This window comes from Anarhichas minor, unplaced genomic scaffold (assembly GCF_050575085.1).
Source record: "Anarhichas minor isolate MPS153535 unplaced genomic scaffold, ASM5057508v1 ptg000016l, whole genome shotgun sequence".
NCBI classification, from domain to species: domain Eukaryota; kingdom Metazoa; phylum Chordata; class Actinopteri; order Perciformes; family Anarhichadidae; genus Anarhichas; species Anarhichas minor.
The window spans coordinates 3642501-3662491 of record NW_027466462.1 but is presented as its reverse complement, the minus strand read 5'-3'; the positions used below and the strand labels follow the sequence as shown (position 1 = coordinate 3662491).

The window sequence follows — 19991 nt, the reverse complement described above, 5'->3', positions numbered from 1 at the left end:
TGCATTATTTATTTACTGCAATTAACGCTTTGCAATGCTACTTTTTATGTGTTATAAGTCTGATTGCACTGAAAAATGCTCTACTTTGATTCACTTCCAGTTTTACAGATTTTAATAGAGCTGTGACAATGTATTATTATCACTACATTACCTATTGCGACAATACATTATCTGTAATGTAATGAATGTAAGTTTAAAACAACTGTTAATTGCTGCAAACTTCTTGCCAGCTAAAAAAATTGGAGGGGCACCACATCGCACATCTTCAGAGACGGTTTATTTCAGTCACTGACGGAATGTGACACACTCGAATTGAGGAATCGACGTCCTCGCTGAGGGTTGGAGAGCGAATTCAACACTTTACCAAATATGGCCAGCGCTGGGCGTGGGACGCTCTCTGCTGTGAGGTATGAGAGCAGGGGATGCGTCTCCAAGCACGCACGGCTACAACAGGAACTTTAAGCTGAAGACAAAAGCAGAGAAACGGGTAAGTTTAACCTTTACACGTCTATTTGTTTGTTTGTTTCCCCTCACAGAGAGTTGTTGTAGTGTTTGTCATGGTGTGTTATTTGGAACAGAGACAAAGATCACTGATTACAATAGCGCAGCGCTGGGCGTGGTATGTCCGCTATTTGGGACGGAAAACCTCTGCAATGAGCCAGTTTTCACCCTTAAAAGTAAATCTCATCGCTTTCATTATAAGGCTGCTGTATGTCTGCCTGCAGCCGGGATTCTCTAAAAGGGGGACACAAAAGAATGCATAAATATTTCAGGTATGTAGCCAGTTTTAATTAAGAGGCTTTATCTGGTCACATCAACTCATTTCAAATCAGTGCAACTTATCCGCTATAACACAAACAGTGATATGCAGTAACTCTAAATGTATGCATACTAGCAAACCATTAAAAAAAGCAAACCAAAGTCTGGTTTCCTGTCGGCACGAGGCCACACACACACACACACCACACCACACACACAACCACATCTTTCTCAGAATGCTACAGCAGGTTTTAGCTCATTCATTAACCGACCATCTCTAGTAACAAGTGTCCAAGCATGACCAGTATATGATTAAACTCGCAGATTTCACCAGAAGATATAATGCATTAAAGCTAATATTTGTTTTAAGTTAAACCTATGAACTGAGATCTGCAGCTGAAATGAGCTGCATTTCTAACTGTAATAACAGGCTTTCTAACGTGATTAAGGGCTCATTCGGCTCGCCTGTTTGTCTTCCTGCAGACGTGCCATTAGCTCAACAGAGCTGCTTCCTGTCTGCGCGAGTCATTGCACAGAACAGGAAGCTAATCATCGGAGTTGATGGCCTAAAGACTAATTGGGTTGGCAGTCTTCAGGGTTAGCGTTAGCAGAATGAAGCAGCATGTTCTTCTCCACGTTTCTAGGTTAAGTTAAAAGTTCAACAACCTGTAAGCATCTGCATAAAACAATAACATTATTAGTGTGTCAGATGACCAATGCATCAATGCTGCATGTTTTAACAAAAGCTGGCAGGGCCATGCAGCCCCTGTGACAAAAGGTACGCAGCCTGGCTTCAATATATTCTGTGAAAGCAAAGATAATTGGTACCACATGTAAGAAAAGAGCCCCGCATTAAGTTCAGTGCATTAAACGTGGAAATGGAAGGAGGATCTCTCCCCATGTTGCTCTTCATCAGCCCCCCCACGCAAAGTTATGTTTCTTATCTCATAAATGCCTGGGAATTGTGAGAGCAAAAGATTGAAACAAATAAAAAGTATTTTCTTATATCGGAACAAAGCATGTTCCTGCCTCGAGGTCAGGGAACTGAACAGTCAACAGTCACGTCTGTGCACGACTGTGGAGATTTATTCTCTGCTGCTCGCTCTACCTTATTCTGCTTCACATTTATTAAAGGAGATAAACATCATCATCACTGAGTACTAAATGAAAAAGCAGGCCGGTCCTCACTAGCAACAAGAAGAGAACTTCATTCTGTCATTTATATTTGTAAATGATGAGCAGATCTCAGGCCTGTTTAACAGTTAAACAGTGGTTGTACATCTGTTTCAATAGTGTCATTATATGTTGTACAGATTGTAAAGTTCTGAGGCAAAACCCTTCATTAAAAAAACACATCAACAGTGTGAACACTAGAGGGCACCGATGTTAAATAGTTTTGTACATCCTGCAGTTAGAAATGGACTCCTACTTCTGTTTCAGACCGAGGGACTTTCCGGCGCCTTGAAGTTTTATCAGAAACGCTTCCACTTCCCGTAAATCCTCCTCTGCACAGGTCACAGCTCGAACACGTTCCTCACACATTCCTCTGTTACGCAACACAAGTTTGAGTCTCAACGTGCCGGTCAGGGACGAGATATAGTCAAGTCATGATCAAATCAGCAGCGTGGATGTTGCAGTTTCTCACCATTTGACGGTTTTGTTTGTCATTTCCTCATTACATTAGGTTTTAATTAGCTCACAGACATATAAAGTATGTTTAACATTTAGCAAAACATGTGACATCAATATAACATGTGTTTGACGGTAAATACAACTGGAATGGGAAACTGAGCATGTCTTCATTATGGGCTGTTCAGACATGCATGCATCATAAAGTTAGGGCTTTAATAAGAGAGCAGGAAACAAAAGTAGAATTCTCTGCTTATAATATAAAGCACCAAAGGAATTTTTTCAACAATATCTATAACGGTATTTTGCATCTACATAAATAAAACTTTGCTTCAATTTAAAGTGATTCTCTTCTTTTTTTCTGCAGAATATGTGACAAACGTCGACAGAGCGTGTGACACAAGATCTCCCATAAAAGACTCATCTTACGCCCTCGCCGGACTACAGAAAGCCACTTCCAACTCCCAGCTGAGTGTGACATCCCACAATGCCGCTGATCGTGTTGCCCACCTCCCAGCTGCTATGGGTGCGCGTAGCCGCCCTGCTGTTCACCTGCGTGGCGTTCAGCGTGGCGGCGCACGGAGCCTCGCTGCACGGGGGCATGGCCGACTGGTGCATCTTCTGCTGGGCGTTCAGCTTCGCCTGCACGCTGCTGGTGCTGCTGGTGGAGGTGTTCGGCCTCCAGACCCGGGCCCCCGTGTCCTGGACCAACTTCCCCATCACCATCGCCTGCTACGCCTCCCTCCTCTGCCTCTCCGCCTCCGTCATTTTCCCGCTCTTTTTCCTCAAGGACCAGCGCCCCAGCGGTGATATTCGCGACTATCGCATTGCCGCCACCGTCTTCTCCTGCCTGGCGGCGGTAGCCTACATGGGGGAGGTGAGCCTGACCAAAGCGAGGCCAGGAGAGGTGGCGGGTTACATGGCCACGGCTCCCGGCCTGCTGAAGGTGTGCCAGACCTTCGTGGCCTGCATCATCTACATCCTGGTCAGCGAGCCCGTGTCGTACAACCACCACGCGGCTCTCAAGTGGTGCATGGCGGTGTACTGCATCTGCTTCATCCTCTCCATGGCCGTGGTGGTGCTGTGCGTGGGCGAGTGCACCGGCTGCCTGCCCATCCCTTTCTCCAAGTTCCTGTCGGCGTACGGGCTGCTGGCGGTGATCATGTACTTGACGGCCACCATCATCTGGCCCGTGTTCCAGTTTGACAAACAGTACCAGCGCAGCAGACGAGCGTCGTCGGAACTGATCACCGTGGCGGTGCTCACTGCCCTCAACTTCCTGCTTTACCTCGCCGACCTGGCCTACACCGCCAGACTGGTGTTTGTCAGTGCCTGAGGGGCAAAGAGATGAAGGAGGGGAGACGCATTGAGCGTTGAAGCGTGGAAATACAGATGCTAAGAGGTCGAATGGCTTTGCAGAAAAGTGTAGCTGTTGTTGAATTTCTGACAAAAAAAAACAAACCAATATACGACTCATCCCTTTGGTGTCTAATTGTAGAATGTTGAAACGAGATTTCCCATTGATACGAGGAAAGAAAAGTCCCAAACTCCCTTACAGTGTGTATGTGTGTGTGTATCTGCAGTGTTTTACCTCTGATGTGAACGGACCTGTGCTAAACACAAGTGTAACGTGAACAACGTAAAAGTCATCCGTTAATGCTGTTAAAATCCAATGAGGTCAACACACTGGAACAGCAGAAGAGGTGTTGGATTGTATTTACTGTATCTGAGACACACAGGCACCCTGGTTGCCGATGAGGAAGCCCTCTGCTTGACCTATGATATACATTGTGTTTCATATTTATTCTCGTTATTATCTATCGAAGATCTTCTGCGTGTTTTGCTACATTTCGTAAAATGAAAAATAGAAATCAGTTTAATGAAATCTTAAGTAAAGAGGTCAAAATGAAACACCAAAGTATGGTTTACATTTACTACCTTCTCATTTGCAAGTGCCTTCATCATTTCAAGTGTTGATTGTGAAAATGAATGTTATTTAGCTCACAAAGTCTTTTGTTAATAAGGGTTAGCTCTCCCTTTGTCTTGATCAGTATTGAAGCATTTGAAAGAATGTAATGTGAGCAAATAAAGTTTTCACTTTAACCAATGAACATATATATTTTTGTGTGTGTGTCACAATGTGCTGTGACTTTGGTTGTTTTGTGGTTTTCTTAATGCAGCGATGAAGATGACCGTTGCAACAAGCCTTTGTTCTTCTCTCCATCACTTTGAAGCATACTTGCAGTGAGGTTTTGTAGAAGGATTCAGGGAACTGTCTTTCTGCAATTTCCTCTTTAATGACAGTGCAAACAAATAAGTAGACATTCTCAATCACTAGTTTTGTCCCTTTATACAACTGTTAGATGGATGCCAAAGAGTAGAAGTTAGAAGTTTATCCAGTTTATCCAAAGTGATCCAGAGAATGTTTTCTTCAATTACAGATAAAACAATCTATTGTTGTCAACATGTGAATGTTATCAGTAAAATGTTGCTAAGTTGGAGCTGTGTTTGGTGAATTTGTATATTTGAAAATAAGGGAAGTCACTGCAGCTGCAAACAGGCACCGACTTTGATACGAAAATTGCTCAACTTTAATTGGTGCAGTGGTACATGACATGACTCGTCCTCATATCATCCAAGGGGAGGGAACCACATCGTGGACTGAGAGGAGGGAATGTGGGAGAAAAGACCTAAGTAAAAGGTGTGCCGTGATGGGAAAAAAAAACGTATACAGGAAACACATTCACATGCAGTCTTGTCCGACCAACTGTCGCTCCAGCAGGAACAGCAGCAGCAGCATCAGCAGCGGCAGCATCAGCAGCAGTAGCTGGAGAGTCAGCAATCGCTATAGTGACAGCTGCTGTAGTGGGAGTGGCGATAGAAGGTTATCGTACAGCTGAGTGAGCAGACACACCATTGGAAGCAACAGAGAGGGCAGCAGAGGTTGTCATGAATGGAAGCATAAAATCTATTGCAGATTGCATATAACTTTGTTTTAGTGACTAGTGTGTAGAGTTAAAACCTTGCTACATTTTGTAAAATAAAAAATAGAAATCAGTTTGATCAAATCTTAAGTAAAGAGGTCAAAATGAAACACCATATGGTTTACATTTACTACCTTCTCATTTGCAAGTGCCTTCATCATTTCAAGTGTTGATCGTGAAAATGAATGTTATTTAGCGAACAAAGTCTTTTGTTATTAAGGGTTTGGGGGCAAAAATACTTTCCCTTTGTCTTGATAAAGTATCAGTATTGAAGCATTTGAAAGAATGTAATGTGAGCTAATAAAGTTTTCACTTTAACCAATGAATATTTTTGTGGTTTTCTTAATGCAGCGATCAAGAAGACGTTGCAACAAGCCTTTGTTCTTCTGTCCATCACTTCGTACTCAGTGAGGAAATGAAACATTCTGCAAAAAATGAGACCAGGTGATTTTTTCTGGAAATAAGGGAAGTCACAGTAACTGCAGCAGCAAACAGTCCCACCGACTTTAAAACAGAAACTGCTACATTTAGTTTGGTGCAGTGGTTCATGACATCACCCTCTTCATGTCCAGATTTGTGTTCATGTAGGACCCCGACTCCACTCACAGCATCAAGCTCCTTGAGAAAATATGTTTAAAATACCCTTTAACCAGATCTGTGCCCTGATGGGAGAACTACCCATAAGCTCCTAAAACTCCTCTCACCCACCCAACTGTCCCCAGGTCTGATCAGGTGGACTAAGTGGAATATTATCATCTAGATTTACAGCTGAACTACTTCTTGTTTGACAGAGAGGAATATGTGTTTATTGTTTGATTGACGGTTTCTGCTGTAGAATTAAGACTCCCAAAGAAAACTGGATGTCAGCTATTTCACATCATTCAGAGAGAGAACCACATCGTTGACTGGGAGGAGGGAATGTGGTAGAGTACATGTCGTGACTGGTAAAAAAAAATTAAAAAATACTTATACAGGAAGATACAGGAAACACATTCACATGAAGTCTTGTCCGATCAACTGTTGCTCCACCGTTACTTCACTTTATCAACATGGACGGTAAGTTTATTTATTTTAACACTTTTTTCTCATATTGCTGGACAGTGATCGTACTGTTACAAGAGATTAGATACATAAGATGTTTGTGATGCTTGTGGGCTTCTTTTTACATACATCATCCTATTATTACGATAATGCAACTGTCTTATTAGTAAAGTAGGAGCAGGCTGTCATCACAGAAATAAACCAATACTTTACTGAAGAAGCTTTCAAATATGCGACAGTTCTCTTTACTCATGGTGACCAGCTCCAGGAAGAACAGACCATTGAGGACTTTGTCCGTGATAATACGCTTGTGAGTGATCTGGTGAAGAAGTGCGGAGGCCGCTGCCACGTCATTGATAATAAATACTGGAAGAACAACCAGCAGGATGAATACAGGAGCAACCAGTTCCAAGTGGAGGAGCATCATCAACGATGTACGATCTGTCTTTGAAGCTCATGATAATACAGCCAAGTACAATCAGAATCAGAAGCTTTAATCAGCTCTGACTCTTAAAGATGGGGGAGATAATTTATCATTAAAAAGTCACACTCTCTTTAAAGAAAATGGAACCTTTAACCATTGAGATGATCATGTTTATTCATATGTAATATGTAATGGGTTGAATATCTTGCTTGAGCTTTAATCTTGAAACTCACAAGCATTTCTTTTTTCTTAATTGGGTGTGTACGGTTAATTAGTGATATTAGTGATATTAGTGATATTAGTGATAAAGAGTGATATCCGGTTTATCCAAAGACGAGGATTGTAACCAATTAGATGTAGAGATACAATGGAGACTGGGTCCGCCCACTTACTGTCAAAAAGAAAAACTACTCGCGAGCAAGCAGGAAAAAGACTCGCGAGCGAGCGGGTTGAAGCTTCGCGAGCGACTTTTGCTCGCGCGAGAGTGACTTTTGCTCGCGGAGTGACGTAAAAGCGCTCGTCAAAGTAAAATACACGTGCGGCTGTTTGATATTCGCGCGCGCATGGATCTCATTTGCGCTCTCGGATTTTGACAGTGATTTGCCTTCATAGATTTCTGACCAACAAGGTGTTTTTGTGTGATTGAGCTCATGTGTATCTTCTTCTTATATATGAAAACAGACAAAAACAAACGCACAGTATTATTGATGAACATTATTCTCTTTCAGTGTCAAACAGGAGAATTGTCATCCTGGGAAGAACTGGAACTGGGAAAAGCAGCGTGGCTAACACCATAGTTGGAGAGGAACTGTTCAAGATCGGCGACACTGCCAACTCTGAAACAAGTGAATGTCGAGCAGAAACTAAACCTGTCAATGGAAGAAACATCACTTTGATCGACACTCCTGGTTTCTTCGACACAGATCGACCTGAGGAGGAGCTGAAGTCTGAAATAGTGAAGTGCATCACAGAGTTCTCTCCTGGGCCTCATGCTTTTCTCATCGTGTTTAAAGTGGAGAGATTCACAAAGCAGGAGCAGGCTGTCATCACTAAGATAAACCAATACTTCTCTGAAGACGTTTTCAAATATGTGACAGTTCTCTTTACTCATGGTGACCAGCTCAAGGATGGACAGACCATTGAGGACTTTGTCCATAATAATAAGCTTGTGAGTGATCTGGTGAAGAAGTGCGGAGGCCGCTGCCACGTCATTGATAATAAATACTGGAAGAACAACCAGCAGGATGAATACAGGAGCAACCAGTTCCAAGTGAAGGAGCTACTCAACACAATAGAAAAGATGATTGAGGCAAACAAAGGAAGCTGCTACACCAATGAGATGCTACAAGCAGTGGAGGAAATGATAAAACAGGAGGAGGAACGCATTAGAGAGTCATCAGGAGACATGTCAGAGAAAGAGATCAGAGAGAAGGCTAAAGACAAAGTGTCTACGAGGTTTTTGACCAATTTGGCAGGTATCACAACAGGTGCATTGTTAGGAGCTCTTTTTGGTGGAGTGGTGATGGTCAGACTAGTTATCTATGCTTTCAAGGAAGCAAGGCTTGCTTTAGCAACAGCAGCAGTAGGAACAGCAGCAGTAGGAGTAGGAGTAGCAGCAGCAGGAACAGCAGCAGCAGCTGGAACGTCAGTAATCGCTCTTACAGTGACATGTGTTGTAGTGGGAGCGGTGGGAGGAGGTGTTGCAGGATATAATGCAGCTGAGGGAGCAGAGACAGTATTGGAAGCAATAAAGAGGGCAGCAGAGGTTGTCAAGAATGGAAGCCAATCTATTACAGATTGCACAACATCAAAAATAAAAAGTGAGTAGTGTGTAGAGTTAAAACCTATAATGAGCTCTGACTCTTGAGGACGGGGAGTATAATTACTGTTCATATCTCCCAATAAATTGCATGAAAATCTTGTCCTAAACAATATTTAACCACTGAGATTATTATGTTTATTCATAAGTAATATGTAATACGTTGTTTGTATTGTTTGAGTTTCAAAGTCACTTATTCCTGTTTCACCAGTGAACCACAGAGTGCTTTAACCACAAAGATTAAACGTTTTTAAATGAATAAAATCTTTAAAATGATTTAAATCAAACTAGTGTACACTGTTGTCTGTATTTCTGTCTCCTGTTGAAACATTGTTCAGTTTCCTGTTACAGAGCGAACCAGGAAACATCACTTAATGTACAAAATGATGTTGTTGAACAATAGTTGTGGTTCTTTGTGGATTACAATGTATCACCAAGACAAACATGAACAATGAATGAATTGAAACCTGTTGAAAAATGTTATTTGTGCAACTAAAGTTTTTACTTGGTAAAGTAAACCACACACACACACACACACACACACACACACACACACACACACACACACACACACACACACACACACACACATCTGTTAGTAAGTAACTTCATTCAGTTATTATTATTTGTTAACACTGCTCACTGTACATTACTTTATGACATACATGATACTGGAAAGTCATATTTGATGATAAAATATCATAAATGATCACATTTGAACAATTGTAATCAAACCAGTAAACTGCAGCAGCCTCCTGTGTGAGAGGACGAGTCACATGTTTGGTGTTTGTGACGCGTCGACCATCAACATAATCTGGCCAGTAACATTTCAGCAGAGTATCCATGTCATGTATATCTGAGAAGACTGTTGCTGAAAGCTTTGTCAGCTGCTATAAACTATTGATCAACATGTTCTGTTTTATTCACTTAATCTTTTTTATTCTAAAAATGTTGAATTCAAATGTAAAAATATAATAAAAACAAAAGAATACATCAGACTCAAGTCCTCTCTGGTAGTTTTTTCTCCCCTTCTCCGTTTACACTCGCTGTAAGACTGTTACTATAAATAAGACTATAATAACTGACCTGATAAACACGTTGAGTCTTTACGTCTCATTTAGGTTCATGACTCTACTTTCTACAGGAGATGTGCACTATTAAGTAAGTTGGATGTGTTACTGTGAGCCTGAACTAAACAAACTGCTAGTGCCTCACCTGCCCACTAGAGAGCAGTGTAGTGTAATGATTCGGGGTGATGAGTTCATCTGCCTTTAGGTCTGACTTTGAATTATTAGCTTTCACACTACTAATGAGAAAACAATGACTTTAACATGCTGCTAATACATTATAACATTTAATTTAAATATACAGTATTCTACCAACAATAACACCATATAGCTGAGGAGACCCATGACCACATTTACATGAATGAAGTAACACAGCTAACTGAGTTCTTCATTCATGTTAATGTTTATGTGAACTGTTCATATAATGTGACACTACGGTAAAAGCTGCTGCAATCTATGTCGACCACACAAATATGGAACAAGTATTCCATGTGTGTACTTGGTATTTGATGAGGTTGTGCTTTTAGTCCGAGTCGGCAAAAACAACTACATCTAAAAGTAAGACGACTGAACATTGAACAAAGAGCTTCAGTTTGACATCACTGCACAGGAATCAAGGTGTCTTACTTAACTGGGTCACATGTTAAGAACTATGAAAGAACATTAGTAGAAGACTAATATGACTTGTTTCTATCAGAGAAACAAGCTGAGGAACAATCTGTATTTCTACATTTTGTAAAAAGAAAAAATATAAATCAGGTTAATGAAATCTTAATTAAAAAGGTCAAAATGAAACACCAAAGTCTGGTTTACATTTACTACCTTGTGATTTGCAAGTGCCTTCATCATTTCAAGTGTTGATCGTGAAAATACATGTTATTTAGCTCACAAAGTCTTTTGTTCATAAGGGTTTGGGGGGAAAATACATTATCTCTCCCTTTGTCTCAATAAAATATCAGTATTGAAGCATTTGAAAGAATGTAATGTGAGCAAATAAAGTTTTCACTTTAACCAATGAATATGTTTGTGATGACGTGCTGTAACTTTGGTTGTTTTGTGGTTTTCTTAATGCAGCGATGAAGACGACGTTGCAACAAGCCTTTGTTCTTCTCTCTATCACTGCGTACTCAGTGAGGAAATGAAACAGGCTGCAAAAAATGAGACCAGGTATCGGAAACAACAGGAAACATACTCAGTCAGGTTTCTTTCTGAAAATAAGTCACAGTAACTGCAGCAGCAAACAGTCCCACCGACTTTAAAACAGAAACTGCTACATTTAGTTTGGTGCAGTGGTTCATGACATCACCCTCTTCATGTCCAGATTTGTGTTCATGTAGGACCCCGACTCCACTCACAGCATCAAGCTCCTTGAGAAAATATGTTTTAAATACCCTTTAACCAGATCTGTGCCCTGATGGGAGAACTACCCATAAGCTCCTAAAACTCCTCTCACCCACCCAACTGTCCCCAGGTCTGATCAGGTGGACTAAGTGGAATATTTTCATCTAGATTTACAGCTGAACTACTTCTTGTTTGACTTCTTGTAGAATTAAGACACACGAGAAAACTGGATGTCAGCTATTTTGCATCATTCAAAGAGAGGGACTGGGAGGGTTATGTGGTGGAGCTGCTGTCGTGACTGTTAACGGTTTAACAGGCGTGTCAAGGTTAAAGATACAGGAAACACATTCACATGCAGTCTTGTCCGACCAACTGTCGCTCCACCGTTACTTCACTTTATCAACATGGACGGTAAGTTTATTTGTTTTTACACTTTTTTCTCATATTGCTGGACAGTGATCGTACTGTTACAAGAGATTAGATACACAAGATGTTTGTGATGCTTGTGGGTCTCTTTTCATGTTACATACATCATTCTCTCATAACAATAATGCAACTGTCTTATTAGTAAAGTAGGAGCAGGCTGTCATCACAGAAATAAACCAATACTTTACTGAAGAAGTTTTCAAACATGCGACAGTTCTCTTTACTCATGGTGACCAGCTCGAGGAAGAACAGACCATTGAGGACTTTATCCGTGATAATGAGCTTGTGAGTGATCTGGTGAAGAAGTGCGGAGGCCGCTGCCACGTCATTGATAATAAATACTGGAAGAATGGAAGTGATGGAGCTACTCAAAACAATAGAAAAGGTGTCATCAATGAATTAGGATCTGTCTTTAAACCTCATGATAAGACAGCCAAGTACAATCAGAATCAAAAGCTTTAATCAGCTCTGACTCTTAAAGATGGGGGCGATAATTTATCATTAAAAAGTCACACTCTCTTTAAATAAAATGCAACCTTTAACCATGGAGATGATCATGTTTATTCATATGTAATATGTAATGGGTTGAATATCTTGCCTGAGCTTCAATCTTGAAACTCGCAAGCATTTCTTTTTTCTTAATTAACCGTACACACCCAATTACACTTACCTGTACATCGGATTTTATATTGTAAAATAGTTTCAATATCTTTCATAGATGAGATCTTAATTAAATGTTCTAATCAAACTAGTGTATAGTGTTGGTTATATTTCTGTCTCCTGTTGAAACATTGTTCACTGTTTCCTGTTAGAAAGTTAACCAGGAAACGTTTTATAATCTATGTACAGCATCATGTTGTTAGACAATAGTTGTGGTTCTTTGTGGATTACAATGTATCACCAAGACAAATATGAACAACGAATAAATTGAAACGTGGAAAATGTTATTTGAGCAAATAAAGTTTTTACTTGGTAAAGTAAACTACCCTTCCCCTTCTTTTTGTCTATACATTGTTTTTTTTTCAGGAAACTCCTCCCTACCTGATACCATTATATTACACTATACCTTTAAGATATCAGAGAAACAAGTTGAGCAAACGTTAGCCGCAGATAGAAGAAGAAACACATTTTTAACATGAAACTACTTTATTCAGTCTTTGCCAGAGTTAACTACCGGGTCTGTTTGTTTCTGAGAGGAGAACCTGTCTGGGAGAAGTTGACTGCAATGGGGGTAAAGACAACAACTCCCATGATGCCACGCTACGACGCCAACAAACTCCATCTGTTATTGTTTTGTGAGAGACCCCGAGCAGCAGAAAATTAGATACTGTGCGTTACAAATACAAAACAGTGTAACAATACTGAGAAATTAGTTAAATGTCTTACAAAAAGATGTAAAAAGGTAATGCTGAATATTGTTATTAATATATATAAAATATGTATTTTACTACAAAACATTCAGGTAGCTCTCTTTATGTACAAAGTACAGGTGACTGTACTCTGCCAAAGACTCTTAAGTTTGTTTTCATGAGTCACATTATTCCAGTTAAACTTAACTTAATATCATATATATAATTTAAGATGATCAATGTAATAGTTTTGAATCAGGAGCTCCAGTATTTGGATCAAGTAGCTCGTGAAAACTGAGGAGCGCCAAATCTGGTAGGCTAAAGCTAATATTTCAATGAGTCACATACACATTTATTCAACATTTAGATAAATGTAAGTATCAGATCAGACTCTGTTCCTGATACATCAAAGGACTCAGATCTGGATCAGGGCCAAGAAAACCTGACCATCCCTTTAAGACCTGTTTACAGAATGATCCTCTGTGTTATTCACCACAATAGATGAACTCATATTGATTTGTACGTTTAGAAGATATTAGATATTTAAAATGTTCTTGATGCTCGTTGGCCTCTTTTAAAGTATTGACACCATTCTTCATTCTCTTATTATGCTGATGCAGCTATTTGATAACAACCAACAGATTTCTGACCAACAAGGTGTTTTTGTTGTGATTGAGCTCATGTGTATCTTCTTCTTATATATGAAAACAGCCCAAAAACAAACACACAGTATTATTGATGAACATTATTCTCTTTCAGTGTCAAACAGGAGAATTGTCATCCTGGGAAAAACTGGAGTTGGGAAAAGCAGCGCGGCTAACACCATAGTTGGAGAGGAACTGTTCAAGATCGGCCAAACTGCCAACTCTGAAACAAGTGAATGTCAAGCAGAAACTAAATCTGTCAATGGAAGAGACATCACTTTGATCGACACTCCTGGTCTCTTCGACACAGATCGAACTGAGGAGGAGCTGAAGTCTGAAATAGTGAAGTGCATCACAGAGTTCTCTCCTGGGCTTCATGCTTTTCTCATCGTGTTTAAAGTAGACAGATTCACAGAGCAGGAGCAGGCTGTCATCACTAAGATAAACCAATACTTCTCTGAAGAAGTTTTCAAATATGCGACAGTTCTCTTTACTTATGGTGACCAGCTCAAGGAAGAACAGACCATTGAGGTCTTTATCCGTGATAATAAGCTTGTGAGTGATCTGGTGAAGAAGTGCGGAGGCCGCTGCCACGTCATTGATAATAAACACTGGAAGAACAACCAGCAGGATGAATACAGGAGCAACCAGTTCCAAGTGAAGGAGCTACTCAACACAATAGAAAAGATGATTGAGGCAAACAAAAGAAGCTGCTACACCAATACGATGCTACAAACAGTGGAGGAAATGACAAAACAGGAGCAGGAACGCATTAGACAGTCATCAGGAGACATGTCAGAGAAAGAGATCAGAGAGAAGGCTAAAGACAGAACGTCTGAGAGGCTTTTGATCAATTTGGCAGGTATCACAACAGGTGCATTGTTAGGAGCTCTTTTTGGTGTAGTGGTGATGGTCAGAGTAGTTATCTATGCTTTAGAGGCAGCAGCAGCAGCAGCAGTAGGAACAGCAGCAGTAGGAACAGCAGCAGCAGGAACAGCAGCAGCAGGAACAGCAGCAGCAGGAACAGCAGCAGTAGAATTAGGAGTAGCAGCAGCAGGAACAGCAGCAATCGCTCTTACAGTGACATGTACTGTAGTGGGAGCGGTGGGAGGAGGTGTTGCAGGATATTATGCAGCTGAGGAAGCAGAGACAGTATTGGAAGCAATAAAGAGGGCAGCAAAGGCTGTCAAGAATGGAAGCCAATCTATTACAGATTTCACAACATCAAAAAAAAAAAGTGAGTAGTGTGTAGAGTTAAAACCTATGATGAGCTCTGACTCTTGAGGACGGGGAGTATAATTACTGGTCATATCTCCCAATAAATTGCATGAAAATCTTGTTCTTAACAATATTTAACCACTGAGATTGATATGTTCATTCATCAGTAATATGTAATACATTGTATATATTGTTTGAGTTTCAAAGTCACTTATTCCTGTTTCACCAGTGAACCACAGAGTGCTTTAACCACAAAGATTAAACATTTTTAAAAGCATGAATTAAGTCTTTAAAATGGTTTAAATCAAACTAATGTACACTGTTGTCTGTATTTCTGTCTCCTGTTGAAACATTGTTCAGTTTCCTGTTACAGAGCGAACCAGGAAACATCACTTAATGTACAAAATGATTTTGTTGAACAATAGTTGTGGTTCTTTGTGGATTACAATGTATCACCAAGACAAATATGAACAACGAATAAACTGAAACCTGTTGAAAAATGTTATTTGTGCAAACAAAGTTTTTACTTGGTAAAGTAAACTACCCTCCCCCACCACACACACACACACACACACACACACACACACACACACACACACACACACACACACACACACACACACACACACACACACACGTCTGTTAGTAAGTAACTTCATTCAGTTATTATTATTTGTTAACACTGCTCACTGTACATTACTTTATGACATACATGATACTGGAAAGTCATATTTGATGATAAATTATCATAAATGATCACATTTGAACAATTGTAATCAAACCAGTAAACTGCAGCAGCCTCCTGTGTGAGAGGACGAGTCACATGTTTGGTGTTTGTGACGCGTCGACCATCAACATAATCTGGCCAGTAACATTTCAGCAGAGTATCCATGTCATGTATATCTGAGAAGACTGTTGCTGAAAGCTTTGTCAGCTGCTATAAACTATTGATCAACATGTTCTGTTTTATTCACTAAATCATTTTCATTCTCAAAATGTTGAATTCAAATGTAAAAATATAATCAAACAAAAGAATGCATCAGACTCAAGTCCTCTCTGGTAGTTTTTCCTCCCCTTCTCCGTTTACACTCGCTGTAAGACTGTTACTATAAATAAGACTCTAATAACTGACCTGATAAACACGTTGAGTCTTTACGTCTCATTTAGGTTCATGACTCTACTTTCTACAGGAGATGTGCACTATTAAGTAAGTTGGATGTGTTACTGTGAGCCTGAACTAAACAAGCTGCTAGTGCCTCACCTGCCCACTAGAGAGCAGTGTAGTGTAATGATTCGGGGTGATAACGTTTGGTGTTTAAATGTCAGTGAAGAACATTACATTAACATTTAATGAGATAAACTGGAAGTCAAGAAAGAAATAAAGAATGTCACATGACTTCACCTGCCTTTAGGTCTGACTTTGAATTATTAGCTTTCACACTATGAGAAATAAATGACTTTGACATGCTGCTAATACATTATAACATTTAATTTAAATATACAGTATTCTACCAACAATAACACCATATAGCTGAGGAGACCCATGGCCACATTTACATGAATGAAGTAACACAGCTAACTGAGTTCTTCATTCATGTTAATGTTTATGTGAACTGTTCATATAATGTGACACTACGGTAAAAGCTGCTACAATCTATGTCGACCACACAAATATGGAACAAGTATTCCATGTGTGTACTTGGTATTTGATGAGGTTGTGCTTTTAGTCCGAGTCTGCAAAAACAACTACATCTAAAAGTAAGACGACTGAACATTGAACAAAAAGCTTCAGTTTGACATCACTGCACAGGAATCAAGGTGTCTTACTTAACTGGGTCACATGTTAAGAACTATAAAAGAACATTAGTAGAAGACTAATATGACTTGTTTCTATCAGAGAAACAAGCTGAGCAACAATCTGTATTTCTACATTTTGTAAAAAGAAAAAATAGAAATCAGTTTAATGAAATCTTAATTAAAGAGGTCAAAATGAAACACCAAAGTCTGGTTTACATTTACTACCTTGTGATTTGCAAGTGCCTTCATCATTTCAAGTGTTGATCGTGAAAATACATGTTATTTAGCTCACAAAGTCTTTTGTTCATAAGGGTTTGGGGGGAAAATACATTAGCTCTCCCTTTGTCTCAATAAAATATCAGTATTGAAGCATTTGAAAGAATGTAATGTGAGCAAATAAAGTTTTCACTTTAACCAATGAATATGTTTGTGATGACGTGCTGTAACTTTGGTTGTTTTGTGGTTTTCTTAATGCAGCGATGAAGACGACGTTGCAACAAGCCTTTGTTCTTCTCTCTATCACTGCGTACTCAGTGAGGAAATGAGACAGGCTGCAAAAAATGAGACCAGGTATCGGAAACAACAGGAAACATACTCAGTCAAGTGTAGGTGTCATTCTGCAAATTCTGCAAGTTTTTTTCTTTTTCTGAAAATAAGGGAAGTCACAGCAACTGTGGACCCCGACTCCACTCACAGCATCAAGCTCCTTGAGAAAATATGTTTAAAATACCCTTTAACCAGATCTGTGCCCTGATGGGAGAACTACCCATAAGCTCCTAAAACTCCTCTCACCCACCCAACTGTCCCCAGGTCTGATCAGGTGGACTAAGTGGAATATTATCATCTAGATTTACAGCTGAACTACTTCTTGTTTGACTTCTTGTAGAATTAAGACACCCGAGAAAACTGGATGTCAGCTATTTTGCATCATTCAAAGAGAGGGACTGGGAGGGTTATGTGGTGGAGCTGCTGTCGTGACTGTTAACGGTTTAACAGGCGTGTCAAGGTTAAAGATACAGGAAACACATTCACATACAGTCTTGTACGACCAACTGTCGCTCTACCGTTACTTCACTTTATCAACATGGACGGTAAGTTAATTTGTTTTTACCCTTTTTTCTCATATTGCTGGACAGTGATCGTACTGTTACAAGAGATTAGATACACAAGATGTTTGTGATGCTTGTGGGTCTCTTTTCATGTTACATACATCATTCTCTCATAACAATAATGCAACTGTCTTATTAGTAAAGTAGGAGCAGGCTGTCATCACAGAAATAAACCAATACTTTTCTGAAGAAGCTTTCAAACATGCGACAGTTCTCTTTACTCATGGTGACCAGCTCGAGGAAGAACAGACCATTGAGGTCTTTATCCGTGATAATAAGCTTGTGAGTGATCTGGTGAAGAAGTGCGGAGGCCGCTGCCACGTCATTGATAATAAATACTGGAAGAATGGAAGTGATGGAGCTACTCAAAACAATAGAAAAGATGTCATCAATGAATTAGGATCTGTCTTTAAACCTCATGATAAGACAGCCAAGTAGAATCAGAATCAGAAGCTTTAATCAGCTCTGACTCTTAAAGATGGGGGAGATAATTTATCATTAAAAAGTCACACTCTCTTTAAATAAAATGGAACCTTTAACCATTGAGATGATCATGTTTATTCATATGTAATATGTAATGGATTGAATATCTTGCCTGAGCTTCAATCTTGAAACACTCAAGTATGTCTTCTTTCTTAATTAACCGTACAGTCCTAATGTGTAATTGGGTGTGTACGGTTAAGAAAACCTGTACATTGGATTTTATATTGTAAAATAGTTTCAATATCTTTCATAGATGAGATCTTAATTAAATGTTCTAATCAAACTAGTGTATAGTGTTGGTTATATTTCTGTCTCCTGTTGAAACATTGTTCACTGTTTCCTGTTACAGAGCGAACCAGGAAACGTTTTATAATCTATGTACAGCATCATGTTGTTGAACAATAGTTGTGGTTATTTGTGGATTACAATGTATCACCAAGACAAATATGAACAACGAATAAATTGAAACCTGTTGAAAAATGATATTTGAGCAAATAAAGTTTTTACTTGGTAAAGTAAACTACCCTCCCCCACACCACTACAATGGTGGTAAAGACAACAACTCCCATGATGCCACGCTACGACGCCAACAAACTCCATCTGTTATTGTTTTGTGAGAGACCCCGAGCAGCAGAAAATTAGATACTGTGCGTTACAAATACAAAACAGTGTAACAATACTGAGAAATTAATTAAATGTCTTACAAAAAGATGTAAAAAGGTAATGCTGAATATTATTATTAATATATATAAAATATGTATTTTTTACAAAACATTCAGGTAGCTCTCTTTATGTACAAAGTACAGGTGACTGTACTCTGCCAAAGACTCTTAAGTTTGTTTTCATGAGTCACATTATTCCAGTTAAACTTAACTTAATATCATATATTTAATTTAAGATGATCAATGTAATAGTTCTGAATCAGGAGCTCCAGTATTTGGATCAAGTAGCTCGTGAAAACTGAGGAGCGCCAAATCTGGTAGGCTAAAGCTAATATTTCAATGAGTCACATACACGTTTATTCAACATTTAGATAAATGTAAGTATCAGATCAGACTCTGTTCCTGATACATAAAAGGACTCAGATCTGGATCAGGGCCAAGAAAACCTGACCATCCCTTTAAGACCTGTTTACAGAATGATCCTCTGTGTTATTCACCACAATAGATGAACTCATATTGATTTGTACGTTTAGAAGATATTAGATATTTAAAATGTTCTTGATGCTCGTTGGCCTCTTTTAAAGTATTGACACCATTCTTCATTCTCTTATTATGCTGATGCAGCTATTTGATAAGAACCAACAGATTTCTGACCAACAAGGTGTTTTTGTTGTGATTGAGCTCATGTGTATCTTCTTCTTATATATGAAAACAGCCCAAAAAACAAACGCACAGTGTTATTGATGAACATTATTCTCTTTCAGTGTCAAACAGGAGAATTGTCATCCTGGGAAAAACTGGAGCTGGGAAAAGCAGCGTGGCTAACACCATAGTTGAAGACAAACTGTTCAAGATCGGCCGCACTGCCAACTCTGAAACAAGTAAATGTCGAGCAGAAACTAAACCCGTCAATGGAAGAAACATCACTGTGATCGACACTCCTGGTCTCTTCGACACAGATCGACCTGAAGTCTGAAATAACTGCTGCTGCAGTTGCTGTAGGAGCAATAACAGGAGGTTTTACAGGACACGATGCAGCTGAGGGAGCAGACACACCAGGCGAAGCAGCAAACAGGGCAGTAAAAGCTGTCATGAATAAAGTAGGATCTGTCTTTTAAGCTCCTGATAATACAGCCAAGTACAAATCAGAATCAGAAGCTTTAATCAGCTCTGACTCTTAAAGATTGGGGAGACAATTTATCATGATGTAAATTATACGTACGATTGTATGTTTTTCTT

General features: G+C 39.5%; 3 protein-coding genes and 1 long non-coding RNA gene across 5 annotated transcripts in view; all 4 read left to right on the top strand.

The window, feature by feature from the left end:
- Positions 1 to 347: 347 nt before the first annotated feature.
- LOC142950861 (myeloid-associated differentiation marker homolog) lies at positions 348 to 5698 on the top strand. 2 transcript variants are annotated; one of them, XM_076092525.1, is made up of 4 exons: positions 348 to 487; positions 2756 to 3826; positions 4183 to 4287; positions 5471 to 5698. In XM_076092525.1, the coding sequence occupies exon 2, from the start codon at positions 2876 to 2878 to the stop codon at positions 3722 to 3724; it is 849 nt and encodes a 282-aa protein (XP_075948640.1). In that variant the 5' UTR covers positions 348 to 487; positions 2756 to 2875; the 3' UTR covers positions 3725 to 3826; positions 4183 to 4287; positions 5471 to 5698. The 2 variants fall into 2 exon arrangements, with proteins under 2 accessions (XP_075948640.1, XP_075948639.1); XM_076092524.1 differs by lacking the exon at positions 5471 to 5698 and having other exon boundaries at positions 4183 to 4889.
- LOC142950636 (GTPase IMAP family member 7-like) lies at positions 5136 to 8665 on the top strand. The gene is made up of 3 exons (XM_076092198.1): positions 5136 to 5222; positions 6676 to 6818; positions 7519 to 8665. Exons 1-3 carry the CDS (start codon positions 5136 to 5138, stop codon positions 8663 to 8665), a joined length of 1377 nt encoding a protein of 458 aa, XP_075948313.1.
- A 2471-nt stretch (positions 8666 to 11136) lies between these two features.
- On the top strand, positions 11137 to 15206 carry LOC142950849 (GTPase IMAP family member 7-like). Its single transcript, XM_076092473.1, has 2 exons — positions 11137 to 11475; positions 13599 to 15206. The coding sequence occupies exons 1-2, from the start codon at positions 11469 to 11471 to the stop codon at positions 14726 to 14728; spliced, it is 1137 nt and encodes a 378-aa protein (XP_075948588.1). The 5' UTR covers positions 11137 to 11468; the 3' UTR covers positions 14729 to 15206.
- A 1799-nt stretch (positions 15207 to 17005) lies between these two features.
- The window catches only part of LOC142950871 (uncharacterized), a 3381-nt gene continuing 395 nt past the window's right edge, over positions 17006 to 19991 (top strand). The window contains exons 1-3 of the long non-coding RNA XR_012954527.1: positions 17006 to 17103; positions 17385 to 17589; positions 19517 to 19991. The exon at positions 19517 to 19991 is cut by the window's right edge and continues 395 nt beyond it. This is a non-coding gene — a long non-coding RNA (uncharacterized LOC142950871). The remainder of the gene's footprint in view (positions 17104 to 17384; positions 17590 to 19516) is intronic.